Source organism: Cupressus sempervirens, chromosome 7 (assembly GCF_028749045.1).
Source record: "Cupressus sempervirens isolate cs-2001-9-10 chromosome 7, ASM2874904v1, whole genome shotgun sequence".
Taxonomy (NCBI): domain Eukaryota; kingdom Viridiplantae; phylum Streptophyta; class Pinopsida; order Cupressales; family Cupressaceae; genus Cupressus; species Cupressus sempervirens.
In genome coordinates, this window is record NC_143124.1 from 721,545,970 (window position 1) to 721,570,595 (window position 24,626).

General features: G+C 37.1%; 1 protein-coding gene across 3 annotated transcripts in view; it reads right to left on the bottom strand.

Moving 5' to 3' along the window:
* The window catches only part of EMB1968 (ATPase family associated with various cellular activities (AAA)), a 125,237-nt gene extending 101,209 nt beyond the window's left edge, over positions 1–24,028 (bottom strand). For all 3 annotated transcript variants that reach the window (XM_089792672.1, XM_089792673.1, XM_089792671.1), the window contains exons 1-3: positions 23,891–24,028; positions 23,714–23,792; positions 23,081–23,160 (exon numbers count right to left, since the gene is read on the bottom strand). In XM_089792672.1, coding sequence (XP_089648798.1) covers positions 23,081–23,160; positions 23,714–23,792; positions 23,891–23,934 — 203 coding nt within the window. In that variant the 5' untranslated portion in view covers positions 23,935–24,028. The remainder of the gene's footprint in view (positions 1–23,080; positions 23,161–23,713; positions 23,793–23,890) is intronic.
* Positions 24,029–24,626: the final 598 nt, after the last annotated feature.

Genomic DNA, 24,626 nt, shown 5'->3' on the forward strand with positions numbered 1-24,626 from the left:
CAAGTGACTGGGGAGGACACTTTGTTAATCATGTCATCCAAGTGCTCACCATTGAATTTCAAATCTATCATTCATTGTCGAGCCTGTACTATCTGAGAGCCAACGGACAAGCGGAAGCTACGAACAAGATTATGGTCGGAGTGATTTATAAATCCTGTGCAGTGGAAGGAAAAGATTGGGAGAAGTTACCATCAACCTTATGGGTGTACCGTACTTCATATAAAGTAACTACCGAACACACTCCATTCCAACTGATGTATGGACAGGAGGCAGTGGTATCGACAGTATTCATGGTACCGAGTTTGAGGATAGCAATCAAGAACAAGTTGGGCGACATGGAAAGCTTAAGGGAAAGATTGTACAACCTGAACAAACTAGATGAGCGACAACTACAGGCACAGTGGGCCACGGAAGTCACACAAAACGGGTAGAAGGCATGGCATGATAAGCACTTAAAATTAAATAAGTTTCAACCGAGCCAGTTAATGTTGAAGTATAATGGGCAGAACGAAATCAAACCTAGGAAGTTCAAAGTTAAATGGGTCGGACCATGCAAGATACAAGAAGTTGGCGATAACGGAGCAATCAAGCTATTGACGCTCGATGGAAAAGAAGTACCAAATGCGGTGAACAGGTTGAAGTTAAAAATATATCATGAAAGAAATGTTCCCCCACCAACGAACAACTCAGAGAGAAAAACGACTGTAAATAATGTATATATGTAAGATAAGTAAATGTAAATAAAATATAGAGTTGAACATAATTTTTTAGTGTGAGTACGAAGTAATAAAGTAATAAGAGATCAGATTATGAAAATAAAGGAGTACGGTTATAGTCAATTAAGGAACCGTATGGCCACTAAAGGGAGAAATATGGGGACGTATGGCTCAGAGGGAGTAAGCATAAATTCATCACCATACGGCCATTGGATGGAGAAATAATTAACCATATAGCTCGGGGAAAGAGAAGCCAAGCACAAACTCACTACCCTACCATACGGTTGTATGGAACTAATGGGAGCATAACACCGTACAGTGAGAAATCACAGGCACAAAACATTGTAAAAGTTACACTGTACAGATCGAGGAAAGCAGGAACTAAAACGTTGTACATCGTATAGGAGGAAAATCAATGAGGACCGTACAGCCTCAAGATTGGAGATGACACACCGTACGACATAAGGAGAAGGGGCAAGAACACTGTGCAGCCCATTTGGGATATCATATGGCCGAATGGCGAACAAATATAAAGATAGAATATCGCCTAAACTTGGTATAGTACAAAAAAAGAAATCAGTACCAGAGCATGCAGGTAGCAGAAGCCATACAACCTTAAAAGGAAAGGGAAAGTATTACAGTCGTACACCCTCAGAAGAAAAGCAAATTGTAGCCGCACATTGAAAGAAAGGAACCGTACAATACAAAAGAAACTGCAGCCATACAGAAAATAGTATTGGCAAGGAAGAAGTCGGACAGAAAGCATTGAGGGAGAGCCATACAGACACAAACAAGTGAAGGCTTCCAAAACAAGTTTGTAGGGAGAAGCAACTGACCTAATGGTTTGTAATCTATCCAGCTAAACGACAAAATAAAAGTGACAGTTATGCATTCAGCTGGCGAAAGGGCTTGGAAAAAGAACTGGACAAAGATTCAGCCATGAACAGGAATGTGAAGACATTGTCATCTGGAGTCCGTGTAGCAGGAGGAATCAGTACAGGACCAAGCAAGAAGAAAGTAAAGCAACCCAAATAGTCAGCTGCGACAAATATTCCTACAGTGCAGAGTGTTACATTCGAAGGGTTGAATGGTGCAAAATGCCGAAAGTGGTGGCAGGAGACTCCACATAACCATTAGGTGAAGGCTAGTATTCGGAAAGCACAGGTGGAATGGGTGATACAAATGCCAGTATTATGTATCAAAGATTACGAAGGATTTCTACACATCATGATAGAAATGTAGGATAGGTTCTCTCAAACCAGTAGGTTTGAGTATCTTGGTTGTAACTTAGTGGTGTCATTCAAACTGGCCGACTTAACACGAGTATTTGGGATACCTGGCCAAGTTCAAGGCAGGAGGAAAATAGAAAGTAAACCTAAAAAGATGAGCCGAGAAGTAAAGATGCAGTTGATACAACTCATGTGTGGGGACCTATTGCAAGCAGAACAGGAAGCCCTTTCAGACACATCAAAGGGCAGAGGGTTGAAAAAATCCAATATACAAGAAGGTCACTGGTGCTGTTTGATGGACATCGTGAAGAGTCGCCTCACAAGATCTAGCCACACCTTGGATATTTCATTTCCACATGTAGCGATGATGAATGGGATCTTGCACGATAGGGTGTATGATTGGGCAGCATTGTTGGCCGAGCGAATGTCGAAATTCATGACATTACAGCACAAGACATTCTACATGCCGTATTATGCCATTGGCCTATTCCTACAAGCAACAACACAAATGATCCCCAATGATGCATTGGAGGCCAAACTAGGACCACTCGCACCAGGCGAACCACCGATTATGCAATGGAGACATTTGGATACACTTGGCACCAAGACCATCGGACAGAAACAACTGAGGCCAGACGGTGGAAACACGGACAGTGGTCGAGAGGAGACTTCTTCGAAGGAGAGTAGGACCGATGGAGAAGAAGAAGAGGACGAGGAAGTAGAGGTGATTATAGCTACGCCACTAAGATTCCCACGGCCTGCACTTTCAGCTACGGCACATTTGGCTCCTGTTGGCATACATGGCATTCTGGGTCTTGGTCAGCTTAGGCAACCAATAGTGATGACGCCAGTTTCTGTTGCGACGCAGCCCGCCATAGAGACACGAGCTATTCCGGAGGCAGTAGCAGAGGTGCATCCGTCACCAACAGAGATAGCCACTCTGGAGGCAACGATGGAGCCTGCTCGTGAGGCTTTACCAGAGGTTGGAGATGAGACACTGGTACCTAAAACTGAGATAGACACGGAGATAGGGGTAATGGAGGTACTGGCAGGCAAGAGTTTGGGGGCATTGGGTGTCCGATTGGATGTAGTGGGTTTTGATGCAGTGGTTACGGTAGATACAGCACTGTTAGCATCACTTGAACGAGACAGAGAGAGCCGAACCCAGAAGTTGAGTACATACCTGACTACACGGTTCCATCGTACCCCAACACCTCAAGTGGCGTACCTACAAACACCCACGCGGGAAGCAGTTCCGGAGGAGAACCCCTTACAAACACAGAAGGTTGGGCAGACACAAGCTAAGAAACTACCACATAGCATTGTTGAGTGTATGGTGAAAGCAATAGAGAGGACTATGGGTGTACAGCAAGAACATCCAATAGCGTCGGAAGTAGGGCTCAAAGAGACATTCTTCGCGGATATAGCAGCTCTAGTGACTCGGGCTCGCCAGGTGGTGGCCTCTGCAGAGATTCAGGCTTTGGACTTAGTAGTGAAGGAGCTAGAGGGAGTAATATCCTTCATGAGATTAGGATGCCCGGCCGCCTTTACAGTCTGTTTTGAGGAGCGGGGATGGCCAAATGTGGAGACTACAGAGATGTGACATGACTGGGCCATGACCAGAGATCCTAGTATGGAGAGCCGAGTAGAGGCTTTGACTCACGAGATAGTGAAGTTGCACAGGGAGGCGTATTACACTCTTAGCAGGAGCTAGGCAGATCAGTTAGTAGCAGAGAGGGCTCGGAAGGAATCAGCTACCAGATCAGCCACGAAGAGGGTTGCCTAGGAATCTGAGAGGGCAGCCCTGTTGGAGAGACGGAGTCAGCTACAGAAGTTAGCAGCGGAGAAGGAATGGATAGCAATAGAGAAAGAGAAAGTAGTAGAGGAGAAGGAGAAAGAGCTGGGAGAGATTGTTGGAATGATGCGATCAGCTTTAGAGCTTCAGATGGAGGTAGAAGCAGAGCTGAAAGTTAGGAAAGAGCAAGTCTACAAGCTACGGGCGGAGCTGAACTAGATGAGGGTGCGCATCCCTTTGTTTAGTAATTATGCATTAATGTAATTAGTGGGTTATTTTTGAGTTTTGTTGTATTGTCGTCCAAAGACGACTTTTCTTTTGGGGGGGATGATGTTGTCGGTGAAATCTATATTGTAGCTGATGGGTAGAATTGTATCCGAACAGGCACGTAACGGTTGAGTCACCCCTTCGGGAAGGTATATGTACACCGTCCAGAATGGACTTTGAAACATGATTGTAATCATCATTGTATTTGGATTGTAAGCGTTGAGTAAATATTGCATATATGAATAAAGCATCTATTCTGCTATACTACATGCGTTAAGTATCTTTTACCTTGTACGGTAAACATACCTATCCTAGCTTGCTTATTTGGCCCTCTAAAACAGCTTTTTGCACTTTCCTCCTAGTTGACAACAAATGCAACTTACCTTAGTGTTTCTTGTTTCTCACACAAACTCATGACTCCTTATTCCTAACTACTAGGTCTATGTCTTATCTAGGCTCTTAGATCCTTATTTGCTTCTTAGACCTAACCTAGGTGCTCTTGCACCATACTCCCCCAATGAGCTGAAAAGTCCTTTAGGACTTTAAGAGAGAATGAGAGAAAGGTCAATGCCCTTATTCTTGAAATCTCCTTCTACAACCTAAGTAGCCTCACTCTCTTGTTTGCCCTACCATTTGACAAGATACTTCATGTAGGTCGTGTTCCTAGTCACCTTGTGCACTTTGGAACTTAGAATCTTTTAGCTTGCAACTTGTGCGTAGATGGTTTGGGTAGGGTTGCTACAACGTTTTGCAGGTCTGCATCCTCTACTGGAGTTGAAGATGGAGTGGAACCATTCTATGCTACTAGATCTACAATATTGAAAGTAGTGGAGATCCCCATATCTGCAGGTAGTTCAACTTGGTAGGCATTAGCCCCATGTTTGGCCAGAATTTTGCATGGCCCCACCTTCCCCATTTGAAGTTTATGTGATTCACCTTTGGACAATCTGTTCTTATTGAGATGGACCATAACATAATCCCCAACTTTAAATTGCACATCTCTCTTCTTGACATCTACCCTTTGCTTCATGGTTGTTGTACTCTACTCCAAGCTTTGTTTAACCATATCATGCACCTCTTTCATTGAAACAGCAAAATCTTCAGACACTCCACTGACCTATGTACCTCCCTTTGTATCCTTGAGCTCAAGAATGCCTCTGGGATGCACTTCATACACCACTTCAAATGGATTCTTCCCAGTGGATCTATTGATAGTATCATTGTAAGCATACTCTGCTTGTGCAATGATGTGGTCCCAACTCTGACCATATTCTTTGGTCAAACACCTTAAGATGTTTCCCAAGCTTGTGTTGACCACTTTTGTCTACCCATCCATTTAAGGATGATAGGCAGATCCAAATGATAGATTAGTGCCCGATTTATGCCATAGAGTCTTCCAAAAATGACTCATAAATTTAGTATCCCTATCAGACACTATGCTAAGAGGCAATCCATGAATCCTCACTACCTCTCTGAAAAATAGATTAGCAATGGCACATGCATCACGTGTGGTCTTACATGGCACAAAACGAGCCATCTTGCTGAATCTGTCCACAATGACATAGACATTGTCATAGCCCTGCTTTGTCCTAGGTAGCCCCACCACAAAATCCATGCTCAAACATTCCCAAGGCCTTTGAGGAATGGGCAATGGTTGTTATAACCTTGGATTGGTGGCAACTCCCTTGGCTTTTTGACAAACAATGCAACATTCCACATATTTCTTCACATCCCTGCTCAATGTAGGCCAGTAGTAGAACCTTTGCACCAAATCTATTGTTTTATGAATGCCAAAATGTCCACTCAAAGCACCATTATGCTTCTCTTGTATGAGGTTTTCCCTGATAGAGCCCCTTGGCACACATAGTTGATTATCCTTGAACAAGAGGCCCTCCTGCAAGGTAAAATCAGAGTATTCATGATGAAAATGGTTAGCATAATTCATACACACCTTGTAAGGTTAGGAAAAGTCTAGATCATCAGGATACATCTCCTTGAAGTTCTCAATCCCCACACTCCTAATTTGCACTTTTTGTATAGTCAGTAAGCTATGGCTCAGTGCATCTGCAACCCTGTCTACAATGCCTTTTTTATGTTTTATGGTGAAGGTATATGCTTGAATGTACTCCACCCACTTCATGTGCTTGTGACTTAGCTTGTCTTGGGAATTGAGAAAGCTTAGGGCCTGATTATCAGAATACACCACAAATTCTTTAGGCAATAGGTAATGCCTCCATTTCCTCAAGCCTTGAACCAAGGCATACAACTCAAGGTCATGGGAAGAATACTTCCTCTTGGCTTCATTCAACTTTTCACTATGAAATGCAACTGGCTTACCCTCCTCTCTAAGTACTGCTCCGATAGCAAGGTTACTGGCATCACACTCAACAGTGAATAACTTTTCAAAGCTAGGTAAGACTAGAATAGGTTGGGTGGCAATTTGATGTTTCAACTCCTCAAAGTTCCTAGTGGTTTCATTAGTCCATTTGTACTCGACTCTAATCCCACCTTTTATAGTCTCTAGCAATGGTGAACAAATATGACTAAGATGTTTAATGAACTTCCTATAGAACTGTGCTAAGCCATGGAAGCTCCTTACCACATTAAGGCCGATTAAAAATTAAGAGGAAGAGATTATTTGGGCCTAGATTTGGCTGAGTTTTAGCTAAGATACTAATTCTAATCTAAACCTTTGGTATTGTCCTAAGTTGAGTTGGATCAAGTTTCATTTTGATGGTGCGACCAAGGGAAATCTACATATTATTGCTCGTGTTGGAGTTAGCCCAAAAAATATATAAATAATAATAAAGAAAAGAACTAAACCAAATAAAATCAACACCAAAAATACCCTAGGAAAACCCTTCTAGAATGAAGGGAAAAACCCAGCCACATAACAAAATATCATTTTATTGATCATAAAAATGTTTGAGTGTACAATGTCTTTCACTTGATGTGATATATATAACATAAAGAGAGACTCTTCATATTCCAACCGAAAGTCTCTTCAATTTTCAACAACTCGTTATTACAAATACAACTCTTACAATTTCATGTCTTAATGCATGTTGAATGAAACTTGTCTTTATATTTAATATTACAATTTAATCATAAGTGTCCTCTTCAGCAGAAGGTCAACATCACGATAATAACGTCCATATTTCTAGAGATAAAGATCTCTATCGCAGCTACAATCTGCAACACTCCTTAGCCAAAGAGGGATCTTTAGATGAACAGTCACACAAAGTTGCAACCAAAATGTTAATGATAAAATCTAATCACATAGATCTTATAAAATTCATAGAATTACTCAACATGAAAACCTTGCAAGAAACACTACTAGCTTTCATCATGATGTTGTCATGGAATCGCTCGACATAACACTAAGAGAACAATTTACTCATTGTTAATAATCATGGAATCACTCAACATGAAAAACTTGTAAAAAAAATCACAATCAATTTTCATCGCAGACTTGCTCAATGTGATACTGTCATGGAATCTCTCAACATGACAAACCTGCAAAAAATCACAATCACCTTTTATCACGGACTCACTCAACATGATGTTGTCATGGAATCTCTCAACATGACAAGTTAGTAAGGTTTACAACCACCATTTTATCACAAACTCTCTCAATGTGATCCAGTCACGAACTCTCAACATAACTTCCAACTCCCATCATGAAATCTCTCAATGTGATGACATGATGGACTCTCTCTACATGATGTTCACTATGAATCTCTCATATGTGAAAGAGTTATCAGGTTGTCCTTGCAACTTATTAATTTCAAATGAATAATAACTCATAAAATCATAGATGAAAACTCTTTTTCAACAAGAGACTCAAATTCTACAATACCAAGCATGAATTAAATTAGCAGGGATTCCAAAAATACTCCCTCTTAACTATGACCATCACAAGAATATAGTTGATGAAGCCTCCCTTTGAAGCTAAAACATCTCCGTCTTAATTAAAACAACATCCTCTTCTCATTGCTTTTCTTGTTGCATCCTACAACAAAGAGAGATTATAGTAAATCAATCTACCATAGATGGAGATAAATACTAAAAACAAAACTATTACCAGCTATATAAAAAAAAATTTAAAATTCTCTGTATGTAGCCCAGTCTTCTTGTAATTGCATATTCACAACATGCATGGCAATACTCATCCCCCGAGAAGATAAACAATGCATGTACAAGGCTTATAGAAAACTCCTCATAATTAGAGTCGACAGGCCCATAAGCATGCAAAGAACGAGATTCGTCCACCCTTGCCTTTCGATATATAGCTTCTCGAAGAACCCTAGCGTATCTTTCACCAATAAAATCCTTTATTATATTTCTTTACTTGTCATATGAATTTCCTCAGCTTGAGGCTACTGGTTCGATCCAAGTTACCTTCAAAACTAAACAACAATACTACTTCTGACAAACGAAAGGAGTATATTTCTTTGCTAGAAAAAGACGAGTCTTGGAATGTCATTGACGATGTTGTAAATGAAATATGAGCGAAGCAAGAGAAGCTTTCCTTACAATATCATTAAGATCGATGGAGGGTGAGGATTGGAAAGGTGCAGGTGCGGAAGCAGTGAAGAGACAATTCATGATGTGTGTGGCACCAGTTGCAACCTAGCATTCATACTCCTCAGATACAATGATAAGATCAAATGCACAATACGAAAAAGCAATAATTTGACTTCACATCAGATTCTTTTATGAACTTTCTGTATTTGAAAGCACGAGCATCTAGGAGGATGTTCTAGCCCAAAACTTTAAAAAATGTGAAAAGAAAACTTCTAATGAACTCAGGCGATAGCGCAAGACTTATTCATTTGCACGCAAGAGCTCCACTGAAGCATTGATGCTGAAATGGCAAGAAAAGCCAAACAACAAAGCTTTTTGTGAGCGGCATGAGCAATGATGACACGACATCACCCATAAAGAAGCATGTCATTATTCTCTTAAGAGATTCGACCTTTCAAATGGACATGCTAAACGATAATACGTTAAACATTATTGAGTATTATGTCAGCACTTAAAATGATGGGGATAATTTTGTGTATGTAGGCTCAACCAGCTCCGACCTGTTGTCAGCAGCTTCAAAACAATGCAATCTCGAATGAGTCCTAAAGCAGCACACTTGCATAATAATTATTATCAATCAAGAATGATGCTCGATCATTTTCAAGAATGATGCTCGATCATTTTCCGTGCCTGGGACATCTTCGTAATCACGATAGTTACAATGAATCCAATGGTATACTATCGGTCGAAGCTACGTCTAAACTTATTTTTTTCTAGACAATTGACGTCCTTAGGAAAACTTAATCACAGAAGAAAACTACCTTACTAGTAGAAATTTCAAACATAAAACTTCATACTTACAACACAGTCATTTTTCCAATCTCTAATCTCATGCTACCCAGAATAGCCAAAGACCTTGATTGCTATTATCTAACTAGGCTCTGATACCATGTTGGATTTAGCCCTAAAAATAGATAAACAGCAATAAAGAAAAGAACTAAAACAAAGAAAATCAAAATCAAAAATACCCTGGGAAAACCCTTCTAGAATGAAGGGAAAAACCCAGCCACACAACAAAATATCATTTTATTGATTATAAAAATGTTCGAGTGTACAATGTCTTTCACTTGATGCGATATATATAACATAAAGAGCGACTCGTCATAATCCAACAGAAAGTTTCTTCAATTTCCAAAGCATAACTCTTTGTTACAGATACAACTATTTGAATTAAATGCCTTAACGCATGTTGAATGACACGTCTTTATATTTAATATTACAATTTAATCATAAGTGTCCTCTTCAGGTAAAGGTGACGATAACAATAATGATGTCCATATTTCTAGAGATAAACTCTATCGCACCTATAATCTCCAACAAGTCATAGTGATGTCTTCAAGAATCAACTCAAGCAGCCTCTACATTGGTTTTTTCAGGACTTTATAATTGATTCTAAAGACATTGTTGAGGCCCCTACTCTATGGTCTGGCCTTGTAGTTGCCAAAAACTTCAGGTGGGAGGAGAATTTGGGTAAAAGAGGACTCTAAGCTCATTATTGATGTCATGAATGGTGGTCAATATCATCATTAGAGGACGAGCTCTATCTTAGGTGAAGCTCATCAGCTCAATAATTTGTTCTCTAAAATCCTTTTCTCCCATATTGGCAAGGCCAATAATTGTGTGGCTGATTGGGCAGCCAATCCCAGTATTAATCTACTTGACAAGGGAGGGCCTGCATGTGTGAAATGGGTGGAAACCATCCCTCATCTGGTGTTGAAGCTTATCCAAATGATCTAAAATAAAATACCCTTATTCGTTTGACTAATTCTTTTCACTGTCTACACTATTTCACATTTCTCTTTGCTCTAGCAAATCGGTTGATTCCTCTGGCAGCTCATTTGCATTAGCTGCTTCCTGGATTCTGCTGGCCTTTAAGGGTAGTAAGTTTTTTGTGGCATTGCTCCCCATATTTATTTGGGCTATTGCCTAGATTTTTTTTGTGGTTCCTGGATCCTAAAAGCCAAGTGTTTTGGACCCAAGAGTAAGCAGGGATTTTTCCTAGCCCATCAAAGTTTGGGAGAGTTGTTTTACATACTCTATGGCATAAATCTTGATTGGGTTTACCCCTTTCTCTCCTATAGGTATTTGGTGTCTGAGCATCACAAAAGTCTTCAGAAGGAATATTTCTTCTAATTTTTTAATCCAAATTGGAATGCGCTGCAGCAAATCCTTTAAAGTCATTTTCTGCTAGGTTAACTTCTTCTTCTCTAGGCAATAATGTTGGTCTAGTTAACATAGGTGTTGATCCTCGAGGTGTCATATGGTCATTTTCCTAGAGGTTATAGCTTGCATCCCTCCCATTATTTTGGTTCAGTCTAAGTGTACTAATTGTGTCGTTCATGTTTTGAAGGGCTTGTAACTTTTCAAGATTATTTTGGTTGTATTCACAATTTGTTCCATGAAATCTCACGTTGTACTTCCATTGTGTTCCGTGAAAGCCCAACTCATCTCCCAATTATTCACCCCCATTGTATCATTTTTAGTAGAGTTATTACTTGCTGCAACTTTACTTCTTTCTCCCTTTAATGCCCTTTGAGTATTGTGGCTTGCTTGCATCAACTCTTACCTTGATCCTCAGCTTGGAAAGATCAAGGCTCTCATACCATTGTATTATCCCTCCTAGGGCTCCACCTGCAATTTTGCCAAAAAAAATCAATTCCAACTCAAGTCTCAAAACATAATTTAATTTCAAAATTTATAAACTACTATCAATCATTACATTAAATTTCAACATTATATATACGTATACATGCATATATGTATGTGTGTGTATACACACATATATAGACATATACATATATGTATGTCTATATATACACATATATATTATAAATGTGTGTTATGTCTATATATACACATATATATCATATATGTGTGTCATACACACACACCAAATGACTATTCCGCAATTTATCTTTGATAGTCCTATTAGAACTTTGTGGGGAATGAATGCAAACCACAGTCTCAAGGGGAGACTCCCTTGTACTATGAGAGCATGGGTAGGACTTAGTCCATCCATCGTGGGTTGGTGTAGTTGAAGGAAACCTCAAGCCCAAGGCTACTCATTCATCCCCTAGCCCACAATATCCATTGCTGATTGGAGTACTTGGGGAACATTGCAAGCCCAAGGGCATGCTATTCTTGAGCTTACTAAGTTAATAGCAGTGACTTGAGTGTATCAATAAAGGCCCAGTTGAGATGACTTCTGATTTTTACAAGAACTTGTCAATATTGGTGAGTTTTGTGATATTACTACTTGACATAAATCTTCCAACTTTTCTTTTATTATTTCAATCTCATTATCAATTTTTCAGTCCATCAGATTTTGAGATACCTTTTTTTTGTGCATATTTGTCCTTTAATTTCAAGCTAGGGATTAATTCTTCAAGTTTTTTTATTGTTTTCATTCAATTCCACTTGGGTCTTATTAAAATAAATATTAATTTCACTCTGTCAAATAACTTGTTTTTCCTTTCTTGCATTCTGCTTTATATTTTAACTTCAATTCTTTGGATTTCAAAGCTTTTTCAGCTTCTTTATAGAGTAATTCCTCAAATCTTCTAAACATCCCCTGCACACGTATTTGCTCAATCACACATGGTCACGTTCACTTTTCCACTCCTAAAATCTTAACCACAATAAAAAAAATGACTGCTAAATTGTAGTGATCTTAACATCATTTGTTACAAATGGCTTACAGTTTTTATATTCTTTAATAAGCCTTTGCTTTTTACACATTACTAACTCCCAAAGATGTCATGCGCACATTTCATACCATGTGCATGTTGACAGGATATGGAGCCGTTTCCTCCAACTATTGATAAATTTTCAATTCCATTTTCAGTATTGATCTTTCTAGCATTAGGCCCTATGCTTCTTGCAAAATGTTTAGTTTGATGTCCATTATCAGATGCTTAACTCTGGTACATCTTCTTCATGGAACATGATCTCAATCTTTGTCTATCTAACTTCATGTCGGCATTTTTAGAGAGTTTGATCAGGTTTGATAAATGTCAGCCTTTGTTTGACCAATCAATTTGTGGAGGATAATATTTAATCCTAGGAAAACCACACAATTGAGCCCAAAAGACTCCCACACATTGGCACACATTCCAAACAATCACTCATAAACAATATTCATTTTCTAATTGTATTATCTCTTCGTCCAATAAAAGGATATATTTATCAACAAAATATTTGTATTATATAGAAAACTTCAAACACAGAATCACTCTCAATTTCCTCATTATCCTATTTTTCAATTACCTTTCACGACCCTTTGTTTAGATTGTTGGATGATCTTTTAGGACTTTGTCTCTTTTCCTATTATGAACACCCGGATGCTTCAACACTCAATACTCTATTATTGACTTAGACTTTGGCTCAGTTCCAAATACTTGGCTTTCATGCCAATTGACTTATTGATTTCTTCTTGATTTTCCATTTAACTAAATGAGGATAATTTAATCACTAATATTTAAAGTGGAAATGTCTATAATTTGGGAAGCTATATGTTGTCGGTAAATTCTATATTGTAGCCGACAGGTAGAATTGTATCTGAAAGGGCGCGTGATGGTTGAGTCACCCCTTCAGGAAAGTATATGTACACCGTCTGAAAGGGACTATCGAGAGATCATAATCATTATCATTGTAAGCATTGTACTTGGAGTGCATATTGTGTATATGAATAAAGTATACGTTCTGTGTTACATCTTAATCTACTGAATGCGATAAGTATCCTTTTACCCTGTACGGTAAACATTTGGCACCATTGCATGATAAGTATCCTTTTACCCTATACGGTAAACACTATAAGTAGCGGTTCCTGGCAGCTTTTTTATGGATTTCATATTATTCCATTTACATGGCATAAGTCAGATTTATTGTGAGTTTATAAAAATGCTTTGAATTTTAATGTCAGCCTTCTTGCAGTCATTGCATACCATAATATACATCCCCTGACTGTGAGCAGCACAAACTTTAGAGCACACTTTTCTATAAAATGTTTTTCAAAAGCCTTCCACTTAAATTAATGGACTGTGAAGACCTTTACTTCTTAATATTCAAAGCATCTTACAATTTTACTAGCAATCAGATGGAACAACTCCAGCAATATTTGGTGAGAAATGGGAATTCAATCATGTGAATTGCAATGGAACTTATTACCAACTGCTATTTTCAGTCTTCTCCAGGGTACACACAAAGTATGATATGTCAACAACCGAGTTATTTGATAAACAAAAAGCAAGTAAGCATCAAAGAAAAAAAACCTATTCAGTAATGAAAATTGGATTCCTTTAGAGGGAATATAGCTATGTGTTAATGTTTGGTAGCTACATCAGATTCTAGCTTCACTAGGGAAAATAGTTATTTAATTAGGCGAATTAAATAATTAATTATTTATTCATTAAGGTGAAATGATTTTATTTTTTATCGGTACAGTGAAATGATTATTTAATTAAGATTAAATAATTAATTATTTATTGAGGAATTAAATATTGGAGATAATATGCCAATAGTGGCAAGTTGTGATGGTTAAGTTGTTGCGTTGTTATCCTTGCCATCCAGGTTCAAATCTCATGGGGATGAAGTCCCCCGTTTGTGGCCTCACTGGTTCATAGCTCCAGGTCAAAGCGTTGGTGGTACCGGTGGGCGTGTCGCGCCAGCGCTACCGGTCACATTAAAAAGTTTACCAGGCGCATTTTAAAAAAAAAAATATATATATATATATATATATATATTGGAGATAATATATTAAGGAATCATTATTTAATTGAGAAAATTAAATAATACATTAATTATTTTATTAAGGAGAATCCAATGATATTGGAGTTAAATTGTATACTATTTAATTAAGAGAATTGACTAATATATTAATTATTTAATTGAAGAATTACAATAATATGATCGCAAATCTGGTCCCAAATTTACAACTATCTATTTTATTGGAGGCCAACTTGGTTTAAAAATTAATAATGCATTGGTTAATGAAAGTAGCCTTGGGATGTCTTTGTATAAAAAAAAAGACATCTCAAGGCATGTGCAAAAGACACACATGCAATATTAGAAAATGCGAGATGCTCTACATTCAGTGACTTACATATGTTCAGCATTTTCTTGGTGCGATCTGACTTTCCTATTCAACCGGAACTTCAAAGAAAAGTATTGTATTTGGCTGAACCAACTAATGGTTAGTCTTCATATATAAAGACATGGTAATGCATTGTAAATACTCAGTGATCTACAACAAGTTATCTAGTTGCTGCGATCTGTGGTTGAACAAAGCTTCAATTTGAGTTAAAGAATGTGGCTTGGAGTAGTGATCTGTGCACTTACCTAGCAGCGATCTACACACTCATCAAGCTACACTGATCTATACACATGATTCTTCGTATTCAAATTAAGTTCATATAGACAGCGACCTAACTGCGGATTGCATGGGCTGCGATCTGTGTTATTAATTCATTTACAGTGATATATATTCGTGACCACATTCATCTATGTTCAAGTTGATTAAGGTGGTTTGCAGTACTTGGCGAATGAGTTTCAGAATTGCTTCATTGATCGGGGATCTTCACCAAATCTGAGAAATTCAATTGTATTAAGGTCTGTTAACTTTAACTAGAAAAGGCAATAATAATAAAATAATTTGAATGCTGGGTTTTTCCTCCAAGGGGAAGTTTTCCCAGGGTACTTGTTTTGTTCTTGTGTTCTTACATTTTGTCAATTTAGATACTCTGTCATTTAAATATTTGCAAAATGTAAAGTTCATGTACGATTAGTTGATACTGCTGTGAAGCTGAGATATACTGTGTTTAATCAACTTGATTTACTTATGACAATGTGTGACTACAATTATTGATCAAAAATTGAAGACAGAAATTATAAGTTGTTACCTCTATAGTGTTAAAATCATATGTGAACATAGCTTTGCAATGTTTTTCTGACCGTTGATGTGATGAAGTTATGTGTTAACTTTAGCCAGTTGAACTACTTCTTTAGCTGGGTCGTTGCTATGATTATATACATTACATTATACTAATTGCTTTTCAAGCAAACATACTTGGTAGATTTACATGTTTTTAGATTTTAAAATAGAGCCTTTCTGAATACAAATAGGGAGATCATCATGGTCATTGGTAAGAATACTACGGTATCACTGTAAGGTACCCAACTTCATTACTGAAAGTTATTGATTCTATTAGTACTTCTTCAATTCTGATCTGATTGGGTTTTGTTATCAATTATAGACCTTAAATGGAACTTGTGACTTCTGATCACTGCAAGATTTATCTTGAAGAGAAGAACCTACTTTTCCTGCAATATCATGTTTTACAAGCTCGAAGATTGATCGGTTCAGATCTCCAGGTAACTGATTGGTTATCACCATGGTAGTGACATCAATCTGACTCTTGCAGGTTCTTATGACAGTCTCATCATCATGTTATTACGCTCATTGATTGGTATGAATATGGGCTCTTCTTGCTCTATGAAGTATTGACCTTCTTCTTGCTGAGATAACTTTTGAAATTCTTTATTGCTTGCAGCTATTTGGGTGTATTACTAATTGCCTTTTGTTATCGTTGTGTGTGAATTACCTTTCCGACTATGATTATTATGGAAGTTGATGATATACACTATGTCCACATTTGTTGACTTAGAATTCTCTTCTTACTAACAAATATGATGTTGTGCATCCTATGCTCTCCATACATTTGTACGCTTCTCCCTAATCTCTATATTGTTTAGTCTTCCGATTATATCAGTTTGAATATTAACTTTCTTTTTTTGTGAGCTGGTTGTAGACATCATTAGGTTATGCTGATGGTTTAGTGTATGTACTCACAAATCTGTGATTCAATTTTATGTGGAAAATCTTGGTAAGGCACATGTCAATGCATGACTTGATCCTTACTTATGTGTTCTTTTGTGCATTCTTTATGAAACTTAGATGTTGTTATGGTGTTTTGAATATACAAGTTTCAGGTTGGATCTTGTATAACTTGGTTCTCAATCACATGAACATTGATACATCATTGCCTTTTACCTAAGTTTCTATGTATTCTTGTGATAGTAGGATGAATGCATGAATGCATTCTAAACTGAGTCTCCATGACAGGTTGTAGTCTTTTCTTGATGATTCCTATATAGCATTCAAATTGGTTACATTGTTTTGTTCATGAAGAAGATACTTCTAAATTGACATGAATGTTATAATTAAGATTCAAGAATGGAGTTGTGCATAGTCTTGGCCGCTTCTGGTCGATATGCCTAACCTTATAAGGATTAAAACTTCAGTAATGCTGCATCTCTTCCTAGTTTATCATTGTCTCTAAAACGGAGCCTCAGCATTATTGACTCTTGCTGGAGATATTATTGGTCAACTAAAGAGATAAGCATTTCTTAATATTCATGAATCTTTTATGAAGTTTCATTGTTTTTTTTACTTCCATGAACTACTACTAATCTATCTAAAATGTTTCCAGGATGAATTGGGAAGCACATGAAGGTTGAGAGATTGTATTCAAACAGAAGAGCATGATGCTGAACTACTTACTCTGGTGATGTGAGTGAGCCTCTTTGTTATTCAAAAGAAATCAAGATGCAGTTCGAGTATCTGCAAGGATCTTGCCCTTATTGATTCAGAGGGAGAGAATCACAGTGGTTAGAGGATTGTGATTTAGTTCCATGCACTTCAGCAGGAAAGCCTTATGCTAAATATCACATAGGGATGTCATGTAAAGTGATGGTTATTGTTGATATCACAATAAGGTGATATCTATGCTTGTATCTCTCATGGTGTAGCCATGGTGACATGTTCATTTCTTCTCATGGATGTAGCCATGACGATTCCGCAGCCTTGGCTGAGAGGGAGTCTCAGTTTTCTTGTAATAGCTAATTGTATAAAACACCCTTTGCGGGCAATGCAAGGTGGTGTTGTATTCTTCTTTAAGATTCTTCTTTGAAAGAAGAGTTGAGACATTATTCCTTCACCCTCTACAGTCAATGCAAGGCGGAACCACCCTCTACAGGCAATGCAAGGTGGTAGTGTAGTCTTTTTTGAGAGAAGACATGAGGTCTTGGACCTCTCCCATCCTCTGTGGGCAAAGCAAGGTGGTAGTACATTCTTTTGTGTGAGAAGATTTGAGATGGTATATCTTGTCCATCCTCTACAAGCAATGCAAGATGGATCCATCCTCTGTAGGTAAGCATAATGGATTCCATGGAAGGCATCCATGAAACTCTTTGAATCCTCTCTAGCTAAGAGGGAGTGTTAATGTTTGGTAGCTAGATCAGACTCTAGCTTCACTAGGGAAAATAATTAGGCGAATTAAATAACTGATTATTTATTCATTAAGGTGGATTAATTTTTTAGTTAAGAAAATTAAATAATTAATTATTTGTTGAGGAATTAAATATCGGAGATAATATATTAAGGAGATCATTATTTTATTGAGATAATTAAATAATACATTAATTATTTAATTAAGGAGAAATAAATAATATTGGAGTTAAATTGTATATTATTTGATTAAGAGCATTGAATAATATATTAATTATTTAATTGGAGAATTACAATAATATGATTGCAAATCTGGTCCCAAATTTACAATTATACTAAGTTGCATGGGTACTTCCACCCCCCTCCAGACTAAGGAAAGTTCGAACTAGTTCGAAGTTCGGGTCTGGTTCAAACTTGGTTCGACCAGGGTGTGATTTTTGCACTCCTGGTTCGATCTTGTTCGAATTGGGTTCGAACACGGGCGAACCACCTTGAAATTTTTGAACCCGCAGCGACGGACGGCTGGAAAAGTGTTTTATTAGCAATTTTTAATATTATTTTGGCGTCCATAAAACCTAAAAGGTGTTATTAATAGATTTTGTGCCCTCTCATTGTCATTTTATGTTTCTAAACAGGTTATTTTGTCTTAAGGGAGAGCATATAAGTTTTTATCTGGTTGTGCAAGGAGGAGTTTGAAGATTGATTTGTTGGTGTTCTTCAAGTGCAAGGAGTTTGAAGATTGATTTGTTGGTATTCTTCAAGTGCAAGGAGTTTGAAGATTGATTTGTTGGTGTTCTTCAAGTGTTTGTGCATCATTCATACACATTTGCAAGCTTGCAATGGCTGAAAAAGGTAAGATCTTATTCCATTTGCTATTGTTTTTGTTCTAGTTTTTTACTTTTTTCATTTTTCCATTTTTCTTTCAATCTTCATATGTTCTTTTGAATCTTTTCCATTATTCCAAAATTTGTCATTTTCTTGCATAGAAATTATGAATATGTATCTAATTTCTTGCCATTGGTAAAGGAATGTCATCTACCTCTTCATCAATAGGCAACGTCGAACAAAGAATGGAACCCAACTCTGATTCTCCTCTATGGAAGTATGTAGACATTTTAAAACCCCTTCCAGGAGATCGTGCATTCCGTTGGAGATGTCGGGGATGTGGTGTAGAAAGAAATAGTTCTTATTATCGTGTGGTAGGTCATTTATGTGGTTGCACTGGAAGAGGAGTCAAGAAATGCCCTGGCAAAAAAGGTGCCCCTACACCAAATCAAACTGTGTTAAAATATATTGAAAAGCATAAGGCAACAGAAGAGAGAGGAGGACGTAAGGCAGCAAAACATAGTAGCAATGCCAATAAAAATAAAAGAGCAAAGGGAATGGAGCCCCCCCAGATGTTATAGTACAAGACCACCCCTTCTTTAGTACCGCAGCTGACACTGACACTGAATTTGTCCCCGTTGTACACAAAAGAAAGGGGTCAATAGAAACTGCTTTTCAAAATAAGGGCTGGGAAATTGTTGGCATTAAGGTGTGAAGGTGCCTGTATGCAAATGGGTTGTCCTTTAATGTTGTCTGCTCTCCACTTTGGAAGGACATATTGAGGGGTGCCAATGAAGCTCCAAAAGGGTATTGTGGCCCCAAGTATGAGAAAGTGCACACCACCTTGTTGGATGATGAGGTCCAATGGATTGAAAATCAATTGAAGCCCATAAGGGACTCATGGGTTGAGATAGGGGTGACAATTGTTTCAGAGGGCTGGAAGGATTCCAAGAACAGTCCCTTGATCAATGTCCTTGCGGTGTCCCCTAAAGGGGAAATGTTTCTAAAAGCAGTGGATTGTGAGGGCAAAGTAAAAGATGGGTCATTTATTGCTGACATCCTAATTGGGGCTATTGAACAAGTGGGTGCGAGAAACGTTATCCAAGTCATAACAGACAACGCAAAGAATTGTAAAGCAGTAGGTTTGTTGGTTGAATCACGACAACAACATATCGTTTGGACACCTTGTGCAGTCCATTCACTCAATCTTATGCCACAAAAGATTGGGAACCAAATTGAGTGGATCAAAACAATGTATGAAGAGGCTGAGGACATACAAATGTTTGTCACAAACCACCGCATGACTTAATCTCTTTTCAAGAACTACTCAAAATTGGAGCTATTGAAGGTAAATGAACTTGAACTCAAGTTAGTAATTTAATTTTTAATATTTGACAATTTCTGATTTTTCATATTTTACTTGTGCAATGTGTATGCTTTTCTAAAATATGTATCTAATAGTTTTGTTTTTTGCTCTAATTTATGTCACAGGTTGCTGAGACCTATTTTGCATCACATATAATCGTCTTAAGACGACTTGTGCGACTTGTGCAACTGAAAGTTGCACTTCAAGGTATGCTAATCAGCCACAATTGGGGTGTATGGAAGCAAAAGAACACCGAAAGGGCAAACAAAATAAAGGATAGGCTATTGGCTGAGTCATGGTGAGAACATGTGGAATATCTCCTTAGGATCACCAACCCCATTATGAGCATGCTTAGGTACACTAACATGGATAGGCTTTTCCTTGGAGAGAACTATGATGGCATAGACTCAATGATAGAGAAGATCAAGCAAGTTATAAATGAGAAGGAGCAAGATCCGCAAGAGACCTTTTTCAAACAAATGCAAAAAATTATTAATGAAAGATGGAACAAAATGACCACTCCATTACATTTGCTCGCCTATGCCTTGACCCCCAAATACAATAGCTCACAATATTGTGATCTACCAGGAAGGTTGCCACCATATAGAGATATGGAAGTGTCTGACGAGTACCAGGCAGAATTTAGAAGAATATTTCCTGATGATGATATGAGAGATGTAATCATGGATGAGTTCATAAAGTTTGTCAATGCTAGAGGTCTAAGTAATGATGCCCCTCTTCATTGGTTCAAGAAGGATAGTCATGGTTGGTGGTACCTCCATGGCCAAAAATTCCAAACATTGCAACCTCTTGCAATCAAAGTTATATCACAAGTCAATTTTTTTTTTTTTTTTTAAATTAGCTCACTTTATCTTCAAAAGAATCATGACTAGAAAGTGATTTTAAATTTTTTATAAGACTGAATTAATTATTTTTTAATTGCTTACCCTATGTTGTCTTTATAGGTTGCTAGTTCTTCTACGTCGAAAAGAAATTGGAGCATCTATTCTTTCATCTACTCGATGAAGCACAATAGGTTGCAATCAAAAAAAGCAAAGAACCTAGTATTTGTACATAACAACTTATGCCTTCTTTCACACAAGAGGCAAGAATACAACGAAAGGGAGACAAAGAAGTGGGATGTAGGTGCAGAGATTGCGGACTTGGATGCTTCCACTGCTCGGCTTACAGTTGATGATTTTGATGACCTTGATGTCAATACCATTGTTGATTCTGCTGCTGATCCCATTGGCCTTAGCGCAAGTAATGTCGGAGAAGAAGAAGATGAAGAAGAAGACGAAGAAGAAGCAGATGAATATGAAGAAGAAGATGAAGATTGAAGAACTTAGAACTAAGAATATTAATAGATTTTCATTCCATTAGTTAAACAATGAACGTGAAACAATGATACTTGAACTTGATATTTTAAATATTTTGAACCTTTGATGTTGAAGTTGATTGAACTATGTTACTATATGATGGTATGATCACTATGATTACAAGTTTAACTATTTATGGTGTTTTAAAGTTTTTGTTGTTTAAATGTGTTTATGCTACTATGCTACATTCTAATTTTGACTCATGCTTCATAAAAATGTGTGTGTGTGTATATATATATATATTTTTACATGCTTTTGTTCTAACGAACCCAAACACCTTTCCAAAATTTTGTCGAATTTGGAACCAAACCCAAACTGGCAACTTAAAAATTATATATTTTATTGAGGCCGACTTGGTTTAATAATGAATTGGTTAATGTATAGTGGCCTTGGGATGTCTTTGTATTAAAAAAAAAGACATCTCAAGGCATATGCAAAAGACACACATACAATATTAGAAAATGTGAGATGTTCTATGTTCAGCAAATTACATATGTTCGGCATTTTCTTGGTGCGATCTGACTTTCATATTCAACCAGAACTTCAGAGAAAAGTATTGTATTTGGCTCAGCCAAGTAATGGTTAGTCTTCATATATAAAGACATGGTAATGCATTGTAGATGCTCAGTGATCTGCAAAGAGTTATCCAGTTGCTGCGATCTATGATTGAAGAAAGCTTCAATTTGAGTTAAAGAATGTGGCTTGGAGCAGTGATCTGTGCACTTACCTAGCAGCAATCTACACACTCATCAAGCTACAGTGATCTATACACATGGTTCTTCATATTCGAATAAAGCTCATATAGACAGCGACCTAATTGCAGACTGTATGGGCTGCAATCTGTGCTGTTAATTCATTTACAGCAATATATATATCCGTGACCACAGACATCCATGTTCAAGTTGATTAAGGTGGTCTGCACTACTTGGTGAATGAGTTTCAGATTTACTTCATTGATCGGGGATCTTCAGCAAATCTGAGAAGTTCGATTGTATAAAGATCTGTAACCTTAACTGGAAAAGGCAATAATAATAAAAATAATTTGAACGCTGGGTTTTTCCTCCAAGAGGGAGGTTTCCCAGGGCACTTGTTGTGTTCTTGTGTTCTTACATTTTGTCAATTTAGATATTCTGTCATTTATATCTGATCACTAAGATTAACACTGTGCATGTCAAAGCCAAAGTTGCCCTTATGCTAAGACTAGGAAGCTTTTGTTTCTTGTTTCCATCCAGATCACTCTGGCATTAGCTCATAAAACCATAATGATTTTGGTGTAAGAAATGTTTATTTGAAGAGAATTGAAAGCTCTTATTCCCAAAGGCAAAGAGGAAACTTTCACAAGCCGATATAGAATGCTAACATGCCCATATATGAATATGAACGGTGAAAGATGTGTGGTATAAAAAGATGTCCACTGGAGCAGACCATAAATTTAAATAACAATCGTCTTGATTGAAAGCACTTGTTCATGTGAGCTGAGAATTAAAATTATAATTGGTTCGTAAAGAGAAATATAATGAGAGTATCATTGTGATTGTCTACAGGTTTCTTCATATCTAGGTTCCAGATGTTCACTTCCATAGTTTACAAAACAAATTCCACTTACGTTCAAGAAAACTAAGAGAACTCTTACCCAAAAAGCTGGTGTGCTATTGCAAGAGCTGTTGTTGTCTTCCCAGTCCCCGGCGGACCATAGAAGAGCAAATGAGGCAACTGCATTTTTTATTCAAAAAAACAACAGTAATAATTCAGTTACATTACACCTGCTATATATAGAATGCTAACATGCATCAAACCGTACTTACAACAAGAAAAAATCTGTGACTGACTAATAAGAAACTTTTCAAGTCATTCCAAAGCATTGACTGGATAGAAACTTCAAGAATCATTCCAAAGATCTGGACCAATTTTACTCTTGAGTAAAGCCGACTCTCCTCTGATTTAAGTAATTAAGGAGTGTATATAAACGCCCGTAATAGCATATTACTAAATTACACATGCTGCAGATCCGTATAATGGATTATTTTAGATTGGTTGATTTAATTGGTCAAAATAATGTACGATTGCCCCTGTTTTCAGTTAATGACGCGGGAAACAGTCCCAGAAATGGGTTTCAGGAAATGGAGATGCATTGATTATGGAAACAAAACTCGAGTGACAATTAGACACAGAAAAAAGAAAAGAAAGAAACTGATAAAGTGTATCTGGAAAATCAAAATCCAAGAATAGTTACAATGTGAAAACTTAAAGATTATTTTGCACTTACGCAGCCAGTCTCAAGAGTATTGGAGAGCGCCCTAACAACTTCTTCCTGGTGAGCAACATCTTTCACCTGCCTCGGTCGACTGCAAAAAAAATCCCAGCGTCTTTAAATAAGAAAGGAAACCATTTCAATATAACTTCCCCGATCAAACTGAAGAATATAGGCAATGAATGAACTTACTATTTCTCCACCCACTGCTGAGTACCAGTGTGCACCGGAGCCATGTTCCACTGCAAAATAAATTCAGAAGTTCTGCTCAGCTTTTTTGTATTCCCGCTCTTTTGGGTTTTATAGATCAGTACTCTTTCCTTGTGAGAGAGATTATCATTGTTAGTCCAGCCTATTTATAGGCTGAGACTTATGTTTTCACCTGATTTAGGCTATTAGTTTGCCTTAAAAGCTGTGCCTTTGCAAAATATTAAACATGATTTCCAATGTTTGAAGTGTTTTTTTTTTTTTTTTGAATTTTTTGAAAAGTATTTCTTTTTTCTTATTGGTTGACCCTATTTTTGCTAGGGGTTTAATTAATTTTTCATTCTGAAAATTACAAAAAAATTGTCTAATCAACTAAAAGCTTTTTTTTTAAGGTAAATTTAAGTCTCCATATCTCTAGACTTTCTCTTTATATATTATATGCTATATAATATATAACTAGTAGTATGGAGAAAGGAAAGGACTAAGAATTAAATTATAAAATTTATTATAGAAGTTAATTAAATTTTATTTTATACTTTATTTTATATAATAATTTATATATATATATATATATATATATATATATATATATATATATATATATATATATAATCCCTAATCTCTTTCATTATTATAATTTTAAAATGAGATTTAAGTTTAGCGTTCAAATTAGTTTTACAAGTAAAATTAGAGTTTAGTATGGGAATTCAATTAAGATTAG